General features: G+C 25.2%; 1 protein-coding gene across 1 annotated transcript; it reads right to left on the bottom strand.

Moving 5' to 3' along the window:
* Window positions 1-24,224: 24,224 nt before the first annotated feature.
* Window positions 24,225-26,316, bottom strand: LOC129613106 (keratin, type II cytoskeletal I). Its single transcript, XM_055527037.1, has 2 exons — window positions 26,185-26,316; window positions 24,225-24,962 (listed from the first exon to the last, which is right to left on the bottom strand). The coding sequence occupies exons 1-2, from the start codon at window positions 26,314-26,316 to the stop codon at window positions 24,225-24,227; spliced, it is 870 nt and encodes a 289-aa protein (XP_055383012.1).
* Between the last annotated feature and the right edge of the window lie 571 nt (window positions 26,317-26,887).

The following is a 26,887-nucleotide window of genomic DNA, read 5'->3' as shown; positions in this document are numbered from 1 at the left end:
AATTCGTATCGCACAAAACGAAACTCTACTGAGAGCCAAATTTACATTTTTCTAGGTATGTTAACTATAAACTTTTCTAGGACTGTAACTTACTAGCGTCCTATTGGAAAGAAGTCTTTAAGAGGTATTGTTTTAATCTTCTGTAGTAATTTCGCTAAACGATACAATATCGCTACATTTTTATTTTATTTACTGAAAATTTATTGCAATTTAATTTACAATTATTAAATTTAAAATTTTAAAAATTTTGTCTTTTTAAATTTTTGTACATAAAATTATTTTCTTTTTTTTTATTAATGTACATTAAAAACTTTCACTTCACTTAAATTGTAAGATTTTGCACAAATCATCACTTTATATTTTTCCATTTAACATTTAGTACTCATTAAATGATGCTTGCAAAATTATAACTGCAAAGGGAAACTAAATATTCTTTTACTATGGAATTTCGGAAAGCAAAATATTTAAATATGATGATTTTCTTTAATAAAAATTACTTTTTCCATCATATTACTTTATGTATAATTTTTGTAAGTGGAAATAAAATAAAGCTAATAACATAAAATTATTTTAATATTTAGTTTAAAATTTTTGATTATACTTAAACATTTTGAATTTAATTTTAGCTTTTAAATGACGAAAATTAAATTTTTTAGTAAAGTGAGAAGCTGTAGTTTATTCAATGATGAACCACAATATACTTGTGACGTAAAGGTAAAACACAAGGTTCAAATGAAATTTTAAATTAACATTTCAATTAAAACAATTTCTTACATATTTTTAAGGTAGAAAAAATTTAAATTATGTATTAACAAAATTGTTTTTTTCGTTAAAATTACAAAAAAATAATAATTTCATATTAATTTTTAAAATATTAACTAATATTTTAAATATTTATAATTGTACAGAATAAATAATGAATAACGTTTATTTCTAGAAAAGGGTTGAAGGTTGGCGATTATTGTGGAAGACTATTTGCCCCTTTCATTAATTACTCTTCTCAAGTTGCTAACTCATGGCTTATTCTGTTAATAAATATCAAGTATCTTCTGGAAATAAATTGCTTGCATGGATTGCTTTATATTACTTTAATTTACTTAGCTTGTAGATTGTACATTTTTACATTCGGACGGCAGAACCCATCTAGTGGGATCCAATGTGTTCCGGATCATACCAGCTCAGAGGCTCTATTTCTTTTCTAAGCTTCCCACTGAGTCCATTTCCGCAAAAAAAAACTCTAGTTTTAAGAGTAGTACGCTCGCTTTGCTTTTAGCTAGTATCTTAATTTGCCGTCTGCCAGAACGTGTCTCGGTAGCCAGTACAAAATTTTCTGGTTAGACTTATGTATTTTATTTAGACTCTCGAGTCATCCTACACCATCTCGGAAGTGACCGAACATGACCTGAGCGTTCTGATACCAACAGGACCAATATTTCAAAATTACTGAGCGTAAAAATACATTTACACGATTAATATTCTTAAGAAGGATTAAGTAGCCTTTAATTAAAAATTTCCAAAGCATATGATATAACCATGATAAGAACAAAAATATGCAATCGTAATCATATGAAATATGAAGGAACACATAGGAACATTAAAATACAAAATACGTAAATTTTATATTGCTTTAACCTGTGAAAAAAAACACAATTGAATCACATATGAAGCGCATAGCCTAAACGAGAACTAATCCATTTCAGCCACAAAATCGGTTAAATATTGTATTATTTAAGGTTTGTCTTTCCCAAAAAAAAGCTCTTACTGAATGACCAACTTCAGTTTTGAAGAACCGTCAATATTTGCAATTTTAGATGCGAAATATTAAATAAACTTTTTTCGGGTGCATTGTGCCGGTTGCAGTATTGACTATTAGTTATTAATATTTATTAATTATTATTAATAACTACTTATCTTATAATGTTTTATATTATTTGGAAAATACTTATTTTCGTTTTAGTAGAACAAGAAGATAAGGTAAAATTTATACTTTGTTTATTGACTTCTTGCTTAGCACCAATATTTTCATTTTCACTATCTTCACGAACATAATAAAATTTTCAGACCTGTCAGAAATGTTTGTGATTTTACATTAAAATCTGTTTGTTCAATTAAAAGCTCCTTGGTTTACCGCAGTTGAAAAGTTACAATCTCGTTGAATACATTTTTTTTACTTTTGATTTTAATTATCGCATGATAATACACGCATTTATTTTGACCAATGTAGTTAAGCATGACAGTATTTGTTGAAACAATGTTGTATAAACAAATAGAATTTTAGAAATAATTTACTTTTAGCATTTTTCAAAAAAAACTTAAAAAAAATGCTTATTAGTTTTACTTTATCCGTCCATACAAGTTATGTCCTTCGAAATTTGTAAAATATGAAGTTTTTGCACCTTATATTTTCTAAACCGCAAGCTTCTCCAAATTTCTATGAATACACCAAACTAACGGTAAACGCCATGCCATTAAAATGTATAATTACTTTTCTTAGCGCAATTAATCCTTAAATTCGATTATTATGTTAACGCTCATCTCAATTTTTTTCTTTGCTTCATCCTAAATGTATGCAATTTTCAAAATATATTCGTATATGAATGAAAGTAATTTTGGTAATATAGTACGTGCACAGGTAGATTGTTTTTAAAGTAGTATTTTCATTTGTTGAAGGAAAAAGTGCTGCATTACGGACCATTGGTGTGATCCAACTATTTTTTTTTCATAATAATTTCTAACATATAATAGAATGTATGTTATAACTTATAACATAATAAACATTTTTGATTAAACTATTTGACCACAAATTTTAAAAATGGAAGTAAATGCTAATTTATTGAATGGTAGTATAATATGCATATGTATATCTAATGTATGAATATTATTCAAAATATTGAATGGTTTATTGCTTAATTTTAATTAAAAATTTAGAATTATTTTCTATTTTAATTGGTTCTGATATTATTTTTTTAAAATATTGCCTCGGAAAACCCAAAGTATTCCACTTTTTGATTAAATTTTTGATAGATCAATCAATATATATCATAAATAATTGTTTGTGTGTATGAACCCATATTTATTCATATTTTGTTCATAACCATTTGTTTATTTGCCATAAATACCATTTCACTTACATCATATATCGTATTGTATACCACACGAATTTACAAAATATGTGAAATATCTGATATTGTACACAAATTGCAATAACGTTATAGAAATGTAATATTTCAAAAATGCGGTATGCATAATTAAGGGGTTGTCAGATAAAAATTTTGAAAAAAACGTTAACGTTTCTATGTGGGAGAATTTTGTATTCAGAAGAAGAGTAAGAATTTTCTAAATCAAAACCTGCACTTCATGAAGCATATATTAACTTTGGTATGGAGTTTGTAACTACTTGAGGAAGTCATCTACGGTGTGGACATATATATATATATATATATTCTTGCTCAGCGTAAAATTCTGGGTTGATTTAGATACGTCCGTCCAACCGTCCGATCGCACGATAACTCAAAAACAAATAATGCAATCGACACCAAACTTTCACAAGTAGTTTCTTTTGTGCTATCCTATTATAGTTGGATGGATTCGGACAACGGGTTCGGGTAGCTGCCATACAACTCACAGACTTTATTTTAAATTTTTCAAAAACTACATATACTCATTATAAAAATTTTAATGGGAAGGCGGCACCGGTTCAGATTGCTGGCATACAACTCAATTTTTTATAATCGGAAAAATAATAAAGCGAGATTCATGAAACTTGGTAGTTGTTTGTCCAATTATATGTCAGACATATTCTTAAAGTTTCTATAGAATGGTTTCACAGGTTCGAGTAATTCCTTTACAATAACGAAAAATTCAGGATATAATTCAATCGGTTTATACCGACTGAAACGTTTTTAATTGATTTTATTATACTTAATCCGTTGCGTGGTTGAAAAGAATGCTGTGATTTACAAAAAAAGTTTACAGAATTTGATACAATAAAACGTATTCTCCTACACATATTTTGAGACTCTCTAAAAATATGTACAGCAAAAGCCCGATAGCGAAAATTACGTACATTTTTGTAGTATGTATTTATAACTATACAGTTTTTTATTTAAATAAATTCTAGGTACTCGAAACTTCTCAGTTTTTTTCGTAAACAAATATAATAAAATTCCGTTAAAATCAGCCTTAAATGATAGTTTTTTTTCGAGCCCTATACTAAAAAATCGGAATACGCATTCCTATTGAAATCTCAACACATGAAACTTGGTGCCGTTACAGAACCGCAAAACTTCTAAAATTATGTGCATACCTGGCAACTCTATGCTATTATAAAAATGTTATTCAGAATTATTAAAATTAAAATAAACTATGTATTTGAAAAAATCGTGCGCAAAATTCCAAATCATTTAAAATTAGCATATTTTCAAGATTCAATTTTCTTTACTAAAATTTAAAATATTGAAAATTTTATTTCAGAATATTAAGCTATCTACAATCAGAAATATTTTGCACATGGTTGATTTTAACTAAACCGTTATTGAAAATAATCAAATTCACGTAAACGAAAGCGAGAACTTTTCAGAATTTTGTAAAATAAAACGTCAAAAATATCTTGTCAATCAATACTTTGTGTTTACTTTTAGGAAATTTGTGTAACATAATTTTGTTGTTATGAAGAAAATCTGAGAATAACGAATTGCCATAGTGAAATATTAAATTCAAAAGTAATTTTAAAAATAAAATACTTTTAATCTAAATTCCACGTAATGAGTTTTTTAAGTCAAAATTAAGCCAGTAATAACTCAATCTTTAAATATAATGTTCCGTTTGTATATTTGTACTTTTTTTTTTTTCAATATTAATAGTATTTATTAAATAGGCGCATTGAGAATATGTTTTAACTGGCTGTACGGTATTTTCTAAACCATAAATCTCAGAATTCTTATGTTTTGTTAATATTTTGATGTTTATGGCCCACATTTATTGAAAAATTATTTATTTTTCTTCAATCGAGAAATCCATTTAAGGAAAAATAATAAAAATTTTTGAAGGAATACCTATATTACCTTATCTTCCATAACAAGCTCCTTCTAACAAGCTTAAATTACCCCAATTTCAGTAAAAAATTAAAAATGTTTCTTTTCCCACCCAAACCAACCAATATGCTGAGCTTCACTACGACATTTGCACATTACGTTTAATTACAACCCACTAGAATTCAATTAAAATCTGGCAGTAATCCTTCAGCATGATCTTGTTTAATGAAACAATTTAAAGAAAAAAATCACGAAAAATGCTTTCTAAATAAATCAAACTCGCAACAATTTCTATTTACAATGAATTGTTCCATACGATCAAACCTTAGTAAATTTTAATGAAATTTATTTCTTTTTCATTTTATTGCTTTTGTGATAATATCGATAATTCTTGATAATTAACGTCTATTTTTACACCTTTCCTCAAATTTCATTATCAAATTAAAAATATAAACTTTAATCACAATTAGAAAATTACGCACAGTTATCAAGTAAATTTTTACGCAATAATAGCCCACCTTTTTCATAATAATAATTTTTTTTTTTGCCTTACAGCGCTACCATCATCTCATCAAAGATAAAAACCAAAAATTAATTTTATTTCTTGTTTATTATTTTATATTTATTTAAGCTTTAGTTTTTTTTTTAAATTTGGCATTAATTAAAGTGAAAACTACGAAAAAAACAATTTTAAATTGAATTAAAATAAAAGTTGACTGAAAATTAAAAAAAAGCAAACGCTTTTGAAGAGGCGATGATTTTTTACTTTCATTTGACCGGAAGTTCATCATGATTTCGATTTAAAAATTTTTTTTTGATCTGATTTTCTTTTTTTCTTAGTTGAGATACGAGTAAATTTGATAATATGTAAACCTACAAATTTAAGGTAAAACTAAATAGAAAAAAAAAAATTAATAATAGACATAAGAGGCAGAATAATTCGTGCAAAAATTTTAACACCGTCGTAACATGAATAATGGTTTTGCGATTCTGTGATTACATAACTACATCATAACATTTTGTACTGCATGACGTCGGTATTAAACACATATGTGTAAAAAAATTTCTCTCTCTTTTTTTATTGATTTGAGTATAATTAAAATTTGTTATTAGTTACAGGTTGGTGTGATTTTTATATTTGATTTTTGGAAAACTATTAGATTTTTTATTTCGAAGTTACATAGGATATAATTCCTATACTTTATAGTTTCCATAGTTGTCTTGAGGTCATATCTTGTGTAAATTAACTAAATCAAGAGTGAACCAAGATGAACCAAGATGAGACTAAAAATTGCTAATGAAATTTCGAAACTAAACTGTTCCTGCTCTTATTATACTAGATTGTTGGAACCACCTATTCATATTATGCATGGACAGGCATAATAACAAACTGACTGACGGTGTATTGATCATTGAAAAAACTCCTCCACCACTCTTTTCATATATTTTCTTCAAGAAGCTTATATCTAAGGAAAAACATCAAAAACACACTGATGCGCACGGCAGTTTTGCGTTACGGTGCAATTTTTGATTATCGTGAAACTACCGTTTCACTTTCGCGCCGCTTAGCACTCTAACGTTTAAATCAAATAACCTTCTGCACACTCTGCGCTTTTATTTGTGGAATTTGCATTAATATTCAAAAAATTAACAATATGCCCGAATATAATATGTTGACCACATCAGATTGCTTTTTATGTTATTTATAAAATCAGCAAATAACAGTTTTTTTGAATGAATACAAAATATGAAACACGTTTATAATGTACAATATGTTTTTCAAAATTGTTTGGATTAATTCAATTTTAAGATAAGGAAAATATATTTAATCAATATTGCTGGAATTGTGGTAGTTCACAATGGAAAAACAAATAATATTAGTCTTAATTCACAATTCTTAGTTCACCGTGGAAAAACAAATAATTCTAGTCTTAATATTATGTTGTAAGATTACAATTTACAGTTACACTGATGTTGATTTGCAAATCACTAATATGTTTGAGAAATTTTGCACTACACTGCACGAGTTGAGTTGGGGTAAGTCAATTCAACAATATTATGTCGAGTACAGGCTTTTTCGTTGTATTTTTTTTTGGGTCAGTAAAAAAGAAGTGATTCGATCCATTTTGATCTTTCAGAAAATAATTTATTTCATTCAAATTGTTACTACATACGAGTATTACCAGATTTTTAACAGAAAAAATATCATTTTTTAAAAATATATGAAATTCGCTGTTATAGAATACAAGTATGAACTTATCCTCACGTGGGTTTTTCCTAATGTTAACCCGGATAGTTATATACATTGAATTTTTATTTTTTGCTATTTTTCCAAGATCATCAACTATGCCTGAGTTAAAGGCGCAAAATTTAATTTTCTTTTCAATTTTTTTTTGTTGGTGTATCAGTATCAGTCAATAAAAGAAGAGAAGTTGAATGAACTTTTCGTTCAAGAAGTACAAAAAAACGAAAAACTATTTTAGTCTCTTTCTTGAGTTTTTTTTATTACTTTTGTGTTTTTTTTTTTCTAATATTACCTAAAAGTTTCGAGAAAGTTTTCTAAATTCAGAAAAAAAAGACTACTAAATTTCCTTTAGGTATTTTTATTGCGCAACACAATATTGTGTTACCTGTAGGTATGTTTAGCAAAAAAAAAAAAGTATAAGTATTTTAATGAAAAAAAAAATGTGAACTGTTTTGAAAATGAAAGGTTTTTTTTTGTAATCCTAAAAGTTTTGGTTATTTTTTAAAGATGGAAGTAAAAACTTAAAAAGATATTGAAAATTTATTGAATTTCTTTGATTATAAAAATCCAGGGAGGAGCAAGGAATATTATTATTGAACTGTAGACAAAAACATAAAAAAATTGAAAAACAAAGTTGAATATGTTTTTCCAATTTTCGAATATAAAAAAAGTTATCAGGACTTCTTTATAAAATCTGTTTCTGATCGATTGTGAATGAAAATCAATGTTAATTGAAAATTTTAAAAAATAAAGACTTGTGAAACTGTATACCTAAACATATTATTGAATATATGACTGAGTTAAAGGCGCAAATGGTATAATGTAAGAACTTTCATTTTTATTGAAACTATTATGCAAATTATTATGTTTTTCGCTATTTTATACGCTATACAAGGTTTTGCAGTAAAATTAACTACATATATAAAATAAAAAATAATCTGATGTGGTCAGCACATAACCGACCGCAATGTGTATTGTCTAGTTAAGTTAAAGTGTTACGGAATATTATAAAAATGACTATTAAATACTTCTTTTCAATTTTTAGGACATTAGTAAGCTTATAGTTAACATACCTAGAAAAATGTAACTTTGGCTCTTAGTAGAGTTTCGATTTGTGCAACCCGAATTTCCTGAAATGCTCGCCATTTAGTTTTTGTAACAACTCAAATTTCAAGAAATTTTATCAATTCGTTAAAATCGGCTCGCAGATCAGTTTTCGAGCCCTGATATTTCCAAAAAATTTACATGTTCATTGTTTTAATACGGGGAATACATATATTAAATTTCAATGAAATCGGTTGATTTTTTCTCTTTATATACGCAAAAATGTATATTTCTTTATATATTAAAATGTATATTTTAAAATAGTAAACGTCCAGTTGCTGACACCTGATTTCTTCAAAAAGTTAGAAGGTTTCGCGGATGGTCGAGCTGAGCTTATATATAAAATTTCAAGTAAATCGGTTGAATATTTTCTTCAAAATGTTCAAAAATGTAAAACAGGCCCGCTAAAAAGTGCAGTTCCCGAGGCCTGATATATACCAAAAGTTGATCAATCCGTGCATGGTGGAAATAAACTTACACATAAAATTTCATCAAAATCGCTTCAGCCGAACTTGAAATACACGCGTGCAAACACAGACCGATAGGTTGCTAAAAATAGTTTATTTACACTTCCCTACTATGGAGAAGTCCATTCCCACCCAAAACTTGATATGCAAAATTTGTTGCTATCTCATAACCAACCTATTGTATACACAATACGGTCGGTAAAAAACATTGATGGTTTTGTTGATTTTTAATATAATTAGAATGTTTTAAAAATAATTGGAACAGGCTGTTAATATTTTTAATATTAACTTATTATTAAATCCGAAAGATGTCCATTTCAGCATTAAATTAAAAATTTTGTGTGAAGCAAAATCGAAGTTTTAAAGTTAAAAGCAGAAACATTTGCATGTTCAACAACAGATGGAATTAATACTCATGTTCACTCTAAACTAAAATGCAATTAAATTTCTTAATATTCAAATTACAAATGAAGTACCATTTATTATTAAGTATTTATTAACATGATCCTGCAAAATTTTATTGTGAGAGAAATTCTTTGAATATTCTTCCATTTTGAAAAGCTTGTTCTACAGAGTATTAAAAATTATAAGCCTAATTACGAGCTTAACTTTATTAGAAAAATGTATTTGTTTTCAGTGTAGTATCCCTAGCTAAACACTTACATTAATAATTTCAAAGTGAAAATATTGCTACCACGTTTTGCAGGATCATGTTAATAAATACTATGTATGTCTGCTCCAAATCACAAATCTTTTATTCAAGAACTGCTTGTAAAAGGGTTTACAATAACAACTCAAATTTATTCTGTATGAAATCAAGATTCTAAAAAATATTTTTAAAGAAAATAAAATTTTTTATAAAGTGACGATCGTACCCTTAAATGTAAATGTTTAGTAAAATTTTATCTTGATCTCACATAAACTATGAACATTGAATGATTTTTCATTTTTGTCCGAGCAGAATTATAAATAAAATTTTATTTTATAATTGTACAAATTTATGAAATTATTAATCGATAATCAATTATCATTTAAAAATTATTATTTTTAATTTAAAAATTATTTCTTTACACAAAAAAAAGTGCATTTTATTTCTAAAGATAAATTGTTACAAAATTATTTTTAATTTCCATTTCATTACAATTTTATTCTTATATAACACTCTCTTGTTGTCAATCAAGCTATGTTATATACTAGTTATGAGTGATGTTCAAATTAGAAAAAAAATGTTATATTAAAAAAATCATACTTAATAAACGGGTATTTCATTTAATGTCAATAAAGTTATTTTTTATGGACCGTAATTACCCATTTTTGTTATTATTTGTTTCGTACTTTCACCGTTTTAATGAAATTATATTTAAGAAAATCTGATTTTTGTCTGAAAAAAAAAAAATTGTATTTGATCATCATTACTGAATCTCTCTCCTTTTCTCTCTTTTTTTCTTTCTTTCTTTCTAGATACATATAAGTTTATTAAAACTTGACCTGCCCATCATTTTAACTGCTATTGTAATAATCATCGCTTTGAGTAACTGTTTAATAAATAATATTATAAATAATGATTATCAATATCATTTTATTTCATCATCATTTGCCATATTTTAAAATTCATTCAATATTCCATTACGAAAAGAGACAACAATACAGAAAGAAGAAAAAAACAACAGCGAAGTTTATGGTCAAGAGAGAAATTTTGTAATTTCTTAATGTACAAATTTTTGTCTATACCACGTATATATTATATACATATATATATTCATATGCAAGATGTCCGCAACTCTATGGTACTCCTGAAGCAGTATGGTAGACGAACAATATCCAGACAAAAAAAAACACCAAGTAATCTTTTCCTTTTTGGGCCCCCGAGTTATGAGACCGAAAAGTTGAGATTTCTGCAATTGGAATTAGATCATAATTAACTTCTTTTTGGTGTCTGATTCTTATTTCGTAATTAATTTTCTCTAGCAAACATGATATTCCTAAAATTTTTGGATTTATTTAGTGTAGTAAAACGCAGGTAAGACAAATATCTTTCATTTTGAAAAAAAAATTGTACCTGTAAAGAATACATAAATCTGAGTAACAAAGCTTCAGACATCTTGTATTTCTTCTGAAAATACTTTCTTTTAGTTAATTTTCAGATATTTTGTCCTCAGGTGCTTGCCTAATAGACATTTAAATTGATAGAGATTTTTGACACATTATTTTATATCAAATGAAGATAAGACTACTGCACACCACTTCCCGTAAAAAAATGATTGGTTTGTAACGTGGTAGTTAGTAAAAACTGACAATTCAAGACATAATTATTAATGTATTTTGTTTGTGTAGATGTATTCTATCACACTGCTTTGGAAATATCATTGAGCTTGCACATCCTGTATACATACGTATATGTACGTACTTATTATGTACATATATAATTAATAAAAATACTGCTTAAATTTAAAAATCAATAAAAATTATATTGGAAAATTTTAAGATTTTGTTATTATAGGTTTATATTTTTAAAAAAAAATTTACATATTGTATAGGATGATTCAGTAATCAGTAACATAATATATACCATGGTATATATAGGTGTGAATCTCAAAGGTTTACGAGGAATCTCAGTTCTTTTGCTTATAACTTCCTTTCCGAAAAAGATAGAAACTACAAACAAACAGTTTTTGAAAGAAACTCCTAGTAAAAGCTTAAAATAGACATGCGGCCTGATTCTGTATTTTATGTACCTTCGCAATACCTTCGAATTTTAGGGAAAATCAAATTTTTTCCTTGTTTTATTTTTTAGTTTTGTCTAACTTGGTAATTATGTAAAAAATTTTTGGAAACCTTGAAATTTTTTTTATAAAGTTTTTCCCAGCTGTTTAAACTTTTAAAAAATTTTAACGGTATAGAAGATATAGCACAAAAACCACAAATATTGTGAGCCACAAATTTAATTAAAATGAAACCAGGTGTTGATAAAACTAAAATTAAATTCAATTTAAGATCCTTTTATTCAAAAATTTTACAAATTTCTCAAAACAAACACCAAATTTTCCTATGAAATTCAGCAAATTCTGAAAAAAATTTATGTTTTTCTTCTTTCAAATCTATTTCTATTCATCATATTTTAAATTGATTGTTTTACTGGAACACCTCTTTAGTTGCATCAACCTTATGCCAATTTATTAATCCCATTAAATTATTTATTTATTAGCTTCAGAATGTTAATACTATATTATCTACAAACTCCATTTTGTCTAAAAAAATTAAATTTTCCTATTAAAAAAAATTTTTTCTATTAGAATAAATGTCAAAATTTACATGGCATGTCTTTAAAATTTCACTCCAGCTGGATAATTTTTATAACTTCAGATGCCAAATGGTATCTAGATTTCGAAAATATTTTTTTCAAATTTTTAAATTGCACCCATTGTGAGAAAAATGCATTTAAAAATTTCAAACCATATAGGTACCATTTCTTATAAAAATTGGCAAAAATAAAAAAACTTATTAATTTTTTTTACCAAGAAAAGTTTCGAAAAAATTTTTTTGATTACTAGATTTTTTTTTTGTTTTTCCTAATACAAAATTCTAGTTTTTCTTTTCAAAAATTTCAAATTTTTTAAAATCAATTTCTGTTTTTCAAAATAAAAGTTTGTATAAAATTTTGTTTCAATTTTGTAATTATTTTTGTTACATTTCAATAAAAACGTTAAAACTCAGATGGTTTATAATTTTCAGAGCATAATGGCTCTTAAAAATGCCGACTGTTTTCTTGAGCGACTCTTGTCATCAAAAATTTATGATAGTTGATAATAAAGTGAAAATAATGCCCTTGAAATCTTGTTGAAAAATAGCGAAAAATAAGGCTCTTAAAATCTTCACTTAGAAACGGTTTTAGTGCTATATCTTCTGTAACATAAAAAATATTTTAATGTTTGAGCACTTAAATTAAAGCTTAAGCAGCTGGGCAAAATTCTATAAAAAAAATTTCAAGATTTCAAAAAATTTCTTACGAAATTACCAAGTTAGATAAAACTGAAAAAATAAAACAAGGGGAAAATTTGATTTTCCCTAAAGTTCGAATGCTTTGTAGCACATATGTAAGTAGTTACGAAGGAACATAAAAAATGAAACCAGCAGCATGACTATTTTAAACCCTTTACCAGGTCTTTCGGAAATGGTTTGTTTGATGTTCCTTCTCTTTTACAGAGCGGAAGCTATAAGCAAAAAAACTTGAATAAGTAAAAATTTCATAAAAATTCGTTAAAACCTCTGGAACTTGGAAACTTTTGAGATTTGCCACCTAGTCCCAAACAAAAGTTTTACCATTTTCGATCCTCTAACGAATTTTATATATTGTTGTATACCTTTCTGACACCCTGTATATGTAGATATACATATATAATATGTAGATACATAAATTTCCATTTTCATTGACAATAATTTTCTTCTTGAAATAAATTTAACCAAAAAAAACTAGCATTAACGTACACAAAAATATTATTATAATTTATTAAATTTGCTTTTCGTATATATAGATATTTTATACGCAAAATATATATGTGCAAATATACAGCACATGTGATGGTATATAACATGTTTTATTTTTAGTACAGCATAAATATAGGAAGCTTTTTGTTGATTATACATAATGTATGCATTCTTGTAGATGTACACCTAGATATACATACATAATTAAATATAAATTTATTTCCCCAAATACCTGTTCATCAGATAGGTTATTATAAGTTATGAGCTGTTAAATATATGGAAGTTAAAGAATACTTAATATTACTTAGGGAATAAAAAAAAAATTCTCGTGCAATAAATAACTTGAACTTCAAATATTAAAATGAGAATTTTTTATTGAAACTTTTATGAGTACGTACGTATATGTGGGGAATTTAAAAGTTTAACATATGTTCTTATTGACTTTCTTATTTTGTAATAATATTACAGATGACTGCCTTTAAACATACAGAAAAATCAGGATAATGGAATACTTTGAACTTCCCATATTGGTATACATTATATATTCGTATTACATAGAAATTGGGATCGATTTTGCATATTATAGGGTGACAATATTGAAATGGAAAAAATCTCTTTTAGGAAAATATAGCTGGACTAGCTTTTTAAGGACTATCACACTTATTTGTATATTAATAAGTAAAAAAAGTCAATTTCCAAAATTAACTACTCGCCCAATTTAAATTATTTTAACTCAAAACTTTAAAATTTTTTACACACTCTTTGTTACATACGACATGACAAATTTAATATACCTGTTTTATAGTACAATAAGCGAACATAAAAACAAAAATGTTGTTTGACGCAAATTATCACTAAGAGATAAATAAGTTTAGACATTTTATAAATTAATAAAGTTTTTTTAGTTTCCTTTCAAAAAAATTGATTTTTTTTCGCTCTACTGCTTAAGTACATATGCACATACATATAAAAATTTTATATATAGAACTGATTATTGATGATTTCGGTATTATCCTTTTCAAAATGTTAAAAATGAATAAAGTTTGGAAATTTTTCAACTTTTTGTTAATTGTACTTTAAGTGTAGTTTCTGAAATATTCTCAAATTAGTGGTTTGTATTGCTTTAGACTTATTTTAGGGTTATTTAAGTCAGTTATATCGTTATTTTAAAATATAAAGTTAATAAAAAAATTTTAAAGTGATTCGTAAATTTTTTTCGACTAGCCCCAAAATTGCAACAAATACACATATTTCCAAAATAAAGATTGACTCAAATACTCTAAATAACTGCATTTCTCATACTCTAACTGCACTTCCATTTAGAATGGTCACCTAATGGTCATACTTAGAATTGTCGTTAATTTATTTAACGGTAATCCTTAATGTGAAAATAAGGTGACGTTGAGGATTATCGCCACCATTAGTTGGCATTTAGGAAATGATTTTTAATGATTTTTATTATTAATTAGATTTATTTATTAAGCTGGAGAGTATTATAATTCCAGGATATTCATACACATATTAGTAACTGGCGATCATATTCATTTATGGCGGTCATATATTTTTTTTTTGATATATGTATGGAAGTAATATCGCTATTGTAATTATTAAAGCAATGATGTCATCTTTGCGATAGTACATTTGTCAATATTATATGCATAACATTTAAAATTTATTGAATCACTCACATATTTTTCGCATATACACACAAATAATTTGCATAATCCTATATAACATTAGTAAATGTGTGAATTTTGCGTAAAATATTTTATGAAAGTGAAAAAAAAAATACTCAATGGAATTCATAATACGGTCTTTAGTACCGATTATAATTTCTTAGAAAATTTTCTTTTCTTCTGCAATATTATTTTCTTTTGCTTTGCTCATTATGCTTACTTTATAAGATATAAAAAATCAATGATTAAATGAATGAATTTGGTTTCGTTTTTATTTGTTAAAATTTTATAAATATGGGAACTCTGTGCTTTTTTTTCTCTTTTTGTAATAATTTTTATTTATTCATTTATATATTGAGTTTTTGTTTTTTTTTCTTTCTTTTAAGTTTTTTTTTTCTTTCTGTATAAATTTACATGATAAACAGTCGAATTTTAGAAATGTTTTAGTGAAATTTAATTGCCTATAAAAATAAGCTTTTTGAAAGAAAATGAGGAATCATCTTCAAAACAATTTTTTTTTTCACCAAACAAAATTACTATTAAAATAAAAGCAAGAATGTGGACAAATATATTATATTATACTTTATTAGCGATATTTATAAAACAGTGACTGCAAAACTTTGAATATTTTGGTCCCATTACTACTTTGTTACATTCAATTCACATTAAACTTTGACTTTTTACGAGATTTTCTTGATCATGTTCGCAATATCCGCAACATTTAGGCAACATTCATTCACAACATAAAATTTTTAAGTATATTCGAAATGAGTTTCTTTAAGTTCTATCTCCGTTTCAGAGATGTTTCATACATTTCACATTTAACAAAATCTTTTCGAAATTATCAAGCCAAGTTACAAAGATTTTTAAAAATTTTAATGATCCAACATTCGGCAAATGAGGTACTATTAACAAACTGTAAGACCTAGTCTATATCAAATAATTTTTTTTTTTTTTTATTTAAACATGGCAATTTTAAAATGCTTTATTCCTCATATGCTTACTGCACACAAAGTCTGCCGAAACTCTTTATAAAAATATTCTTTAATAATGATTAAAATCAAAAACATAGTCTGCCTCAGTTTCAAAAAATTACAAATTTAATTTAAATATTAAAAAAATGGCGAACCACTGCTTGTTTGTTATTCCTGACATAATTTTTATAATAAATTTTTTTGGTTATCACACAGCTAAGGTTTGTTGCTTACAATTATCTTATATGTATAGATAATATACATACATACATTCTAGAAGACATATGTATATGTGTATTTAAAAGTTAATTTTAAAATATTTAAGAGAATTTCACCAAAATTTTGTTTGTAAGCCTATCAAATCGCATTAAACTTTATATTTTAAGTATTTGAAATAAATTATAGAAAAAAGCCTAGAAATAAATTTCAAAGATAATTTTTTTTTTACTGCGTGTTTAATATGTCATCTGAAATGGTTTATTCGATTATCGATAAAATAATAAAACCACTTTCATTTTATCTTACAAAGTATTAAATTTGAATTTTTATGACTTGTATTCAAACTTCTATAACATATTATAAAAATTAGTTAATATATAACTGATATTATAAATATACTTTGCAATGTTTCTACATACATACATAATGCACATAATACACGTATACATATAAAAATGTTGTAGGATACAGATACAGATCAATAGTTGTACGGTACGAATACGTATAGGTTTTCATAAACCACTCGAGGTAAAGTATATTTTAATGTTATTCTTGTTGACTTTGGGATATTGGTATAAAACTCGAAATTTATATGGAAGCGGCATCGAGTAGAAATTGAAACAATTGGTGTTATAGTTAATTAATTGAGCAATAGAATTTGAGCCAATGTAGGTGGTGTTTAATGTCCACATTTATTAGATTTTAAATTAAAATTCAGTTTTTGGATTAAAAGCCGCTAAACCTAACAAAACTTTCTAATCCAAAAAATTAAAAATGTCAAAAATTTTAATTAAATATAAAGTTATTAATTTGAAAATCTTTAAGATTATTTCTCTTGAATATTCCCAGAAAATAAAGAACAAAATTTTTAGTCTCCATTTTCGTAATTGTTAGAAGTAGCTTAGCATTGTGTCCATGGTTTAAGTATATTTAAATAAAATATACTACAGGCAAAGATATTATATCGGCTTCCTTTATTTTCCAAAATTATGGGCCTGATCGTCTATCTCGCTATTTTACTCGATGAGTCAGAAGAGAGTGAGTAGCTATCATATATTTGTATAATCTAATTTTCGAGTGAGAAAAATTATTCCGTATTGCGTATCTCATTTTCTTCTAAAATGTAAGTACGAAATTTATTTATTTTGTTTTTGAAAGTCGATTCAGTCGATAATTTGAGAAAAAATGCAAAAATCAAATTAAAAATATGAGTAATCTAATTGGAAAAATGAAATATTTATTAGAAAAACGGAGAATTCTGGTTTAAAATTGAATTAAAAGTGAGAAAAAAAGCGTGATGCACAATTAGATTACATTTAAATCAAGTATCAAATTAACCTTTTTAAGGGACCAAAAAAATTTCAAGAAATAGACAAGGGGCTTCATTTTTTAATGAGGAATGTATTCCATATATCTATAACTATTCCGGTTTTAACTTCTTTGGAAGATATACAAGCTTTTACAACGTATCTGCAGTTAAACTGAAAAACTTACTAGAGATTGAGTGAAAATAAGTATTCCTTTGAAAAAACCAACAAGAAATTAAAATTGCATATTTCTGGGATAATATTTTTATTACAAAGTTTTTTGCATACAATTTATTGCATCATAATTATCACAAGCATTCAATAAGAAAGTGTGAATCGTTCAACGTAATTATATAAATTGTGTATAATAGCTGTTTACTTTATGAAATATTTATGAAACTTTGGAAAGAAAATGGAATTTTGCCTATGTTTGGGTGCGTTAAATTGTGAGCTATATTACATTGCATAACGATTTGAAAATTATATAATATTGTAAAAAAATTCAAATTTTAAAAAATTTTGCTACCTTACAATGTAAAAAATAATTTTTCGCTTATGTAAGAAATTATTTGTTACGCATACTTTTGGGCGAAGATGAAAACTTTTACATAATCATCAAGTTTTTTTTTTAAATTTTACGAAATTAAACTTGTGCCAACTGGTAGGTAATGCCTTGTGTACCTCTTACAAAAATTTGAAAATTAAAAATTTAACCTACCTTAGTTTATGCAATGAAATTACCCGCCTATTTTATGCAATTTTTATGGCAATAGCTAGTTTTCATACATGTAGTACTTTAAACATTGTTTGAAAAATTCATTTTAGCAACATGTTGCTATCAAAATAAGAAAAAGGAAAGTTAATTTAATTGTTATTGTTTGAAGCTAGAAACGAATTCCAATACCAATTAGTATGTAAACAGAAAGAAATATAAAAATTTTTACTTATTTATTTCATCATTCTTGTATCATATAAAATCTTTTGTTTTACGAATTGCTCTATTTTAATGAAACTCTAATATCGTTCAGCATTCATGTAAGAATGTTATAAAATATACATATGTAGGTATAAAATAAATTACGAATTGCTAAAATTATCAAGGATTTTTTCCATTCCAAAATTACGTATGATATTGACATAGGTTCTGAACTTTTGAAGGTCATAGGTGGTGGTTTTAACCTTCAATTAAAATTAAAATTTTATAACAAAGTTTTGTAATCTATACCATACATAGAAACAAAATACATAACTGTTATACAATATTATTCTATTTTAATAATGAAACCAGAAAACAAAACAATTTTCCATAATATAAAGTCGGATATCCATGTATTTCGGGAGTAAAATTAAAAAAATTTTATAAATTTTTTGTAACTCTTATTAAACTTTTTTTAAATAAACAAAATCACAGAATTAAATGAATGATATCATAAAACCGTTTTGTTTTAAGGATAATCCCATATTATGAAATTATTTTGTTTCCCTACACCCCTTGTAATCTCCAAAAACTTTTGGTAAAATAAAAAACAAAATACCTCGACAGGGTTTTTATAAAAATTAAATCTAAAATTGTAACTTTTTATTTTTATTATAGGAAAGGAAAAATATTTAAATTATTTAATGATATAAATGAGAGGACAGAAAGAGAGAAATATGTGTAAAGAGACATGTATATGGGTCGTAGCTAGAAATTACATATTAGGAAATTTTTAAAATTGATGGGGAATTTGTTGAATAAAACATTGTGAAGCCAATAAATGTGAAAACCAAATTTTCTAGATTATTTAATTTAAGTGGTTTAAAATTTTTAAAGATAAAATCCGAGGGATAAATTTATTGTAATAGGCGAAAAAGTACATAACAATTTTTATTGAAATAGACTCATAGCAAATACTCATAATTTGCAAGTATGAAGCTTTCAAAGGCGTGTTATTTCCCTTCTCGGAATAGTATAAATTTTTGGTTTGTTTTCATTAAAAGTATTTAATTGACGAATACATTCGTTATAGTTGGCCTTCTAAGCTTCAGTAATTTGCTCTGTTTGTTGTCTTGTACGTTTGTTAATTTATTATTCTATATTTTCGTAAATTTGATTTAAAAATTTCTTTAATAAAAGAATATTTTTTACGAAATTTTTGTGAGAATATTTTAAAATTATTGTCTCTAAGGATAACCGAACATTTTTGTTTTTGGCAAAACAACATTCATACACACTGATGTAGAACAGTCGTGTACAAATTTGATGTTCAATAAATTTTAATTTTTCCTTATGTAAATATTTAACAGTTTAATTCCAAATTAATTGGGGTCAGTATTCGCCCATAATATTTGAGTATATTCAGTGAATTAACCGAAATCAAATAATGAAAGAAAGCACAATAATTCAATTATAGTTTTCTAAATAAAATTTAAATGTTTATTGTTATTCTTTTCTTCGATCAAAATAAAATGCGGAAACTTTAAAAAAATTCAATTTTATAATAAAACTAAAACAATGAGAAATAAACCGTACCTACCAAATTATTAAAAAATTTTTTATGGATTTATGAATCTATTTAAATTTTTCCCAAAAAAAATTTTTTTTGAAGATTTCAATTTCAAGAGAGTAAAAGTTCAAGTTATCTGTCTCTACGTTTCTATTTGAAAATATTTTCAAATAGAGATGTTTTTACACCCTACACTTTATAGTGAAGGTTATTTTTACTATAGAATGGAGTTTACAAACACTTAAAGAAGTTGTTTGTATAGTATGAAGATGTGAATATATTTTCGCTCAGGGTAAAATTTTAAGTTGATTTATGCATGTCCACTCATCTGCTCCTCCGCCTGCTCGGACGATAACTTTAAAACGAAAAAAATTAACATTTCCAAAAATTTTGTATTTGTTTCTTTTCGGTCAAGGACACCTGCTATTGTAACTAACTACAATAAAAAGTTCGGACAGCTGCCATAAAGCTAGAGCTAATTTTAAAAATTTGAAAAATTAATAAGTCTATCTACAGGAAAATTGGAAGTAATTTGCCCAATTATAACTAAGATGGTTTTGTGGAATAACTTGGAATTTGGCACTAATTTTCCCAATTACAACTAAGATATTTTTGTGAAATGACTTGTCAGGTTCCAGTAACTGCCATATAAACCTGAAACTAGGAAATTATCATGGTTCGGTTCGGGTGCTGGGTATAATACAACCGGTTAAGGTCGAGTGAAACGTTTCTACTTGTTTTTTTTTTTTGTAAATAATGCGTGCACGAATAAATAAAAATGGGAAGATGAAGAGATTATCATCAAATATGAAGATATTAAAATTTTAGAGAGATTAATAACAAACAGTTATTTCCATTTTTCTAATTTTGCATTCAACTTCTTTCTCTTTTTTTGTTATGTTTTTTATTTATACCTACCGACATACATAGACATTTAAGCTTTGATTGAGTTTAAACACCTTTTGTGTATGGTAAACTTTTTGATTTGCTTTGCGTTTTGTAAGAAAAATTGAAAAAAAAGCATAATTAGAGATCGCTTGTTAAAAGACCTTGAGCTTTAAATAAAAGAATAAAAAAAAACAGCAAAAAAATGAAATTTGTGTTTTTTTATAGAAAAATATTCGTAAAAGAAATTTTTTTTTTATTTTCAAAAGAAATGCAAATTAAGTCACAATTGAGAAAGCATTTTTCTTTTCTTTTTTTGGACTTTCCGAAAAGAAATAAAAAAAAAACGGTTGATAATTTTTGTTAATGATTTTGATTTCTCTGTGTATAATTTAAAATTTTGTCTTCTTCATCTTCTTCTTCTTCTGTCTTAAAATTTAAATTTTGCTTTTTTTTTTGGCATTGTAATGACGGTGACTTACAAATCTAAAAAATTTCAATACATAATCATAAATTTTTTTATTTATTTTTAAAAAGACACTTCATAATAATGAATGCAAATCCAAAAAAAATGAAAACTTTCTACGAAAGTTTTGATAGATTTCTTAATATCCACACAGTAACACATGTGTCTACACTATTATTAAGTGTGTATAAAAATAGAAATTTATAACTATAAGAATTATAATCTTTTCCTTTCTTGAAATTATTATTTATTAGCGAAAATATAAACAATAATAATCAAAGAATTATTTATTATGATTTAAAAGAAAGAATGTGTATTGTGAGAATCATAGACAAGCATGTTGATACGTCTGTAAGTATGTATGTGTAAACACCTAATTTTAGTTTTGATTATTCATTCAAAATTTTCTATATTATTATTTCGTTTTCACTATTAAATAAGGAATTACAATTAATTATTAAGTTATTTTTATAAAAAAAAATTCAGCAGTAGAAAGTTGAAATTATTGGAAATTTTAATAATATTGATATTTCTGTCCATTTGAAATAGTTTAAATTTATTTTAGTGATCAATATTCAAAAACCATTATTATGGACATATAGCATTTTAATTGTAGATAACAGTTATTGTAATTTTTTATAATCTTATAATCAAAGTAATCCCTAAATTAAAGTGATTTTTAATAATCTTTTAAAACAATTTAGTTTTAAAACAATACCTACACATTTATGCTTCAAATTTTCAACTCTTGCAGACAATTATCAATGAATATACAATATTTTATTCAGAATTTAATAGCCATTTTGAAATTATCTAGAAATAACGGGAAAATGTGCTGACCACTTTATATAGAATTCAAAATATGTAAGTATCCATGATATTCTGAATAATAAAATCTAAATGTAAAACTGAATTTTTGATTCCATGCGCTTTGACAAAAAGCAATGAAGTTTTTTACAATATTCCTTAAATTTATATAATGCCGGTTAATGTAATACTGTGATGCTAGGCCATCCAGTAATTAAAAGATAACAACACAAGGCACTACATAATATTAATACCATTTTACTGCACTTTCGCAATTAGAGAAGCTTATTTAATTATTCGTATTTGTGTTTCTGCTTTAGAAACTTCTTTTATCGGACCGTGATTATGTTAACAACAAGTCTGAAATTTGTACTGGCAATTAGAATAAGTGTTTAATACCAGTACAATCGGTTTTACAAAATTATGTTTTCTTTATAAATTTGTGATTATTTTAAATTTCAATTTAAGTATATAGAAAATTTATATTGGTTTCCGAAAATCCCCGGTATCTTTTTGCCTGTAAAAATAAATTATAAACCTAATTTATTAAAAATGTTTTAAATAAGAAAACAAAATGCAAATTAATTCACATTATTTAAGAAATTATTAATTTTATTTGATCATTTTTCGATATTTCCAGAAAGTTTTTTTAATATTTAAATGCTATTTTGTAAAAGAAAAATGATTTTATAAAAAGATATTCTAAATTTTTTTTAAAAAATATTTCATATAATTTTATTCAGTTTTCGAAACAATATTTTTTTAATTACCTTTAATCTGACATTTATTTTTTAGAAAGAAATTATGAAAAAAAGACGGCTATATCAAAGACAATAAAGATTAAAATTATAGATTAAGAAAAAGTTTAGAAAATAATAGGTTTTCAAAAATGATGAATGAAGATATTAAAAATTAAGTTGAAAGACAGAAGAAAAGAAATAAAAATACAAAGTATAACTGAAAAATATTAATAAAATAGACGACATAACAAAATAAATTAAAAAAATAAAGAGAATATTAAAACTAAATATATACAAAACAGAAATAGAGAAAAACAGTTATTAAATAAAAAAGTACGACAATATAGAAATAAAAAGAAAAAAGAAAAGAAACTGTATAAATTAGATTTACGAAAATAGTCAATAAAATTGAGAGAGTATAATGAGAAGAAGTGTTATTAGAAAAAAATTGAGAGGATAACAAGAGTAAATTTAATAAATACAAAAGAACTAGAATGTTATGACAGTAAGTTTTGGAAAGAAGATTCTTAATTAGATTGATTAGTAACAGTAGATATAGAAAAGAAAAGATTTAGAAATAAGTAAGAATAAATTAAAATATAATTAATTCCGAAATTTAAGAAAAAAGGGAAAGTAATATAGTTGTAATTGTAGTAAGATGAAATTTTATAAAATTTGAAAAAGATAAAGTAATTGAAAAAATAGAAAGATAAAAGACTAAATAATTTTTATCGTCTAAATTATTTAAGAAATAAAACATAGACTAGTTAATGAATAAAACTGAAAAGAAAGATGAAGGAAACACAGAAGTAACGTATTCTAAAACAGTAAGAAAAAAAGTTAGTGAAATAAAATATGAAAAGAATAGACGAGTAAGAAAGAAATAGAATATAATAGAACAAATAGTTAAAAGAAAAAAATTAAAGATTAAACTTAAAGAAAATTAAGAACAGAAAAAACAGAAAAAATAAATGCCTGGTTAATTTTTGTTTTAAATACATGTGGACTAGTTTCATTTATATTTTTTGTTTCCTATATTTCGTCTATATTCGTTATTAATAAATTAATTATTTTTTTTCATAAATTAGAAAATAAATTATTAAATAAATATTAAATAATTAAATCGTTTGTTTTTTTTTTTTTACAATTCATAACAAAATTTCGGCAACAATAAATTAAAAGTGTTCTCGTTTTTGTAAAAAAAATAATTAAAAAAAAAATAAAAACGCCTATCTTAACAATTTGTAAAAAACAAAATAATTCTACATACATATACAATAATCTATAATTAAAAAAAAAAATAATTTGTTAATACAAAAATTGTTTGTACTTATCGGCGACGTCTAGATGATGGTTTATATGCAGCATAAGCGGCATTATGTGAACTATATGCTCCGGCATTATCCCAACCACTACCACTTGATGCCCATCCACCGGAACCGATTGCGGCACCGACACCAGTTGAATATGTACTACCACCAACAGCTGCAACTGGTGCAGCAGCAGCACCACCACCGAAAAGACCACCTAAACTGCCTAATAATCCACCGCCACCACCTCCTAACGGACTACGTCCAGATAAACCTCCAAGACCTGATCCTAAACCACCAAATACAGCTAATGCTAAAGCTAAAATTGATACAATTAAAGCTTTTTTAGCGATGAATAAGATACCAAATAATGATGCTAATTTCAATAATGCAAATTTAGCACCTAATGCCATTAAAATTGGCATTAATTTTCTCATTAGTTTACGTTTTCTTAAACGTCCTTCAACAACTAGTTCTTTTAAATCAGATTTAACTTCATCTGGCAATGAATTTGATATTGAACGAGCTGCATTAGCAAAATTTAAATTTAATGATCTCTCTTGTAAAAATCCTGTAAACTTATCCCAGAAATAATTTTCCATAACATTATTACGACCTTCAACTGTGTGCACTGTTTCAATTTCATTGTCATGTATAGATTTACCTTGACGTACGGATTCTGGTGTCCTATCTAATGATAATCCACCAAATAATTCTATTTTTGGATTTTCAAAAAATGATTTTGCTTTCCGGAAAATCTGAAATTATTGTAAAGAAAATATTAATTAAATTGTTCTTCTCTTTATGTACTTATATAATATATAATATAAATATTATAAAACATAATTTTGTATAAAAATGTACATTATGTAAACAATTTGACTATAAAATTAATTAATGTGGTTTGAATTTTTCATAATAACGTGTATAATTTTTATGAGGTATAGATTCGGGAGTTTTGAAGTCAGTTTGTACGACTTGTAAAACAAAGTAAAGGTTTCATAAATTTTGGGTGAACATGCTGAAAATGAATAAAGCAACTAAATTTTGAAAAATTTTTGAAAATTTTGCGATACGCATTAAAAATTTTTTTTTACTCCTATTTTTTCTACAATCTTTTTAATACAAAATTGCATCAATTATTGTACAATTAAAAATTACAAAAAATTCCATAGTAGAAATATTGTTTTTGAAATCCTCTCTTTAAATAATTTTTTTTTTCGGAAATTTGCATAAATTAAGGCGTAAACAAATTTTTTAAAAGCAATAACTACCATTTGCAATAAAATTATATTAAAAAGTGAAAATAATTGATGGTAATTTATTAATTTATATGATTCACAATATTGTGTCTTAAACTGAATAAAATATGAGTCCTAATTGTTGTTGCATAACATTTAGAAATTAAGTACCAGATATTAAAATAAAATAAAATAGAACCGGAGTTTTTTGTCTGACATGAATGCGATTTTAAAATTTTAGAACTTAATTACAGTACTTGTGTGGAAAAGCTTATGGTGTTCCCATAAATATTACAAACTTGGAAATAGTTATCGTAAATGTAGAAAAATTTACTACTCTTCAACAACAATATTCAAAAAATTTTCACTATAAAACCATTAACAACACTTAATTTTATATTAATGATGCAAGTCACGGGGGTGTCTAGGAAATTTTTACTAAGAAAATATTTTATTGTTATTGCTCCATACTTAAACAACTCTTCTATTTATATTAATTATTGTAATTCACAATTTTTCATTATGACTAAATCATGGCCACATTAATAACAATATAGTCTTGAAATTTGTACTTTTCAATATTTTAATGTTCATTTCACATTTGAGAATAATTGAATTTTTTATTCATAATATACGTTAATCCTTTTTGTTTTGTTTACGTTTTTCTTTTATATTTTTCTAATTTTTCTAATTTACATTTTATTTTATAATTTTTTTTTTAAATATTTTGTAATCATACCGTTAATTGAACACAGGAAATTGAATCCTTTTCTAAACAATTTTGAAAATCATCTTTATTTACTACATTTTCTTCGGCATATACACCACTTAAAACCACTAGCACGCAAATTGGTAAGTAAAATAATTTCATATTTTCTATTTTTTTTTGTTTGTTTTTTATTATTTTTAAAAAAAATTCAATTTAAATTGAAATTTTTTTTTATATAATCATATATGTTTTGTTTTTTTTTTTTTTTAATATTTTGGCGTTATTTTTTTTAGAGTATATCCTTTTTGGTGCGTTTAATAGAGCGTTTTAAAAAAAAATTTAATTTAATTTTTATTTCTGCGGATATGTTTATTCGGATGGAACAAACTGCGATTTGACATAAACTTTAAAATTACACTGTGCTTTTAAAGACTAAAAATAATCATCTTTAGAACTGAAATTTTCCCACTGAAGATTGCGTATTCGTAAAGATTTTAAATGCGGAAGAAATGGTGAAAAGAAGAAAACAATAAAAGTACAAAAAAAAAACAAATATAAAGAAAGATGAAAAGAATAAGAAAAATAGTAAAAAAAAAAAAAGAAAACAAAAAACCATGAAACATAATAATAGAAAAGAAATGAAATCAAAAATTCATCTCTTAAGAAAATGAAAACGAAAAACGATTGTAAAAAAAACAAAAATATAGTATAGCTCCCACCACCATAGTATCAT

This window comes from Condylostylus longicornis, unplaced genomic scaffold (genome assembly GCF_029603195.1).
Source record: "Condylostylus longicornis isolate FDR11 unplaced genomic scaffold, ASM2960319v2 ptg000004l, whole genome shotgun sequence".
In the NCBI taxonomy this organism is placed as follows: Eukaryota; Metazoa; Arthropoda; class Insecta; order Diptera; family Dolichopodidae; genus Condylostylus; species Condylostylus longicornis.
Note: the sequence above shows the minus strand (reverse complement) of the source record. Positions and strands in the feature narration are given on the sequence as shown.

What these genes read in the sequence shown, in the direction of transcription:
- LOC129613106 (XM_055527037.1), bottom strand. Translation starts at nt 26,316, where the DNA reads ATGAAATTATTTTACTTACCAATTTGCGTGCTAGTGGTTTTAAGTGGT. An exon ending in TTTCCTGTGTTCAATTAACG is followed by an intron (nt 24,963 to 26,184) that starts GTATGATTACAA and finishes CAATAATTTCAG; the next exon opens with ATTTTCCGGAAAGCAAAATC.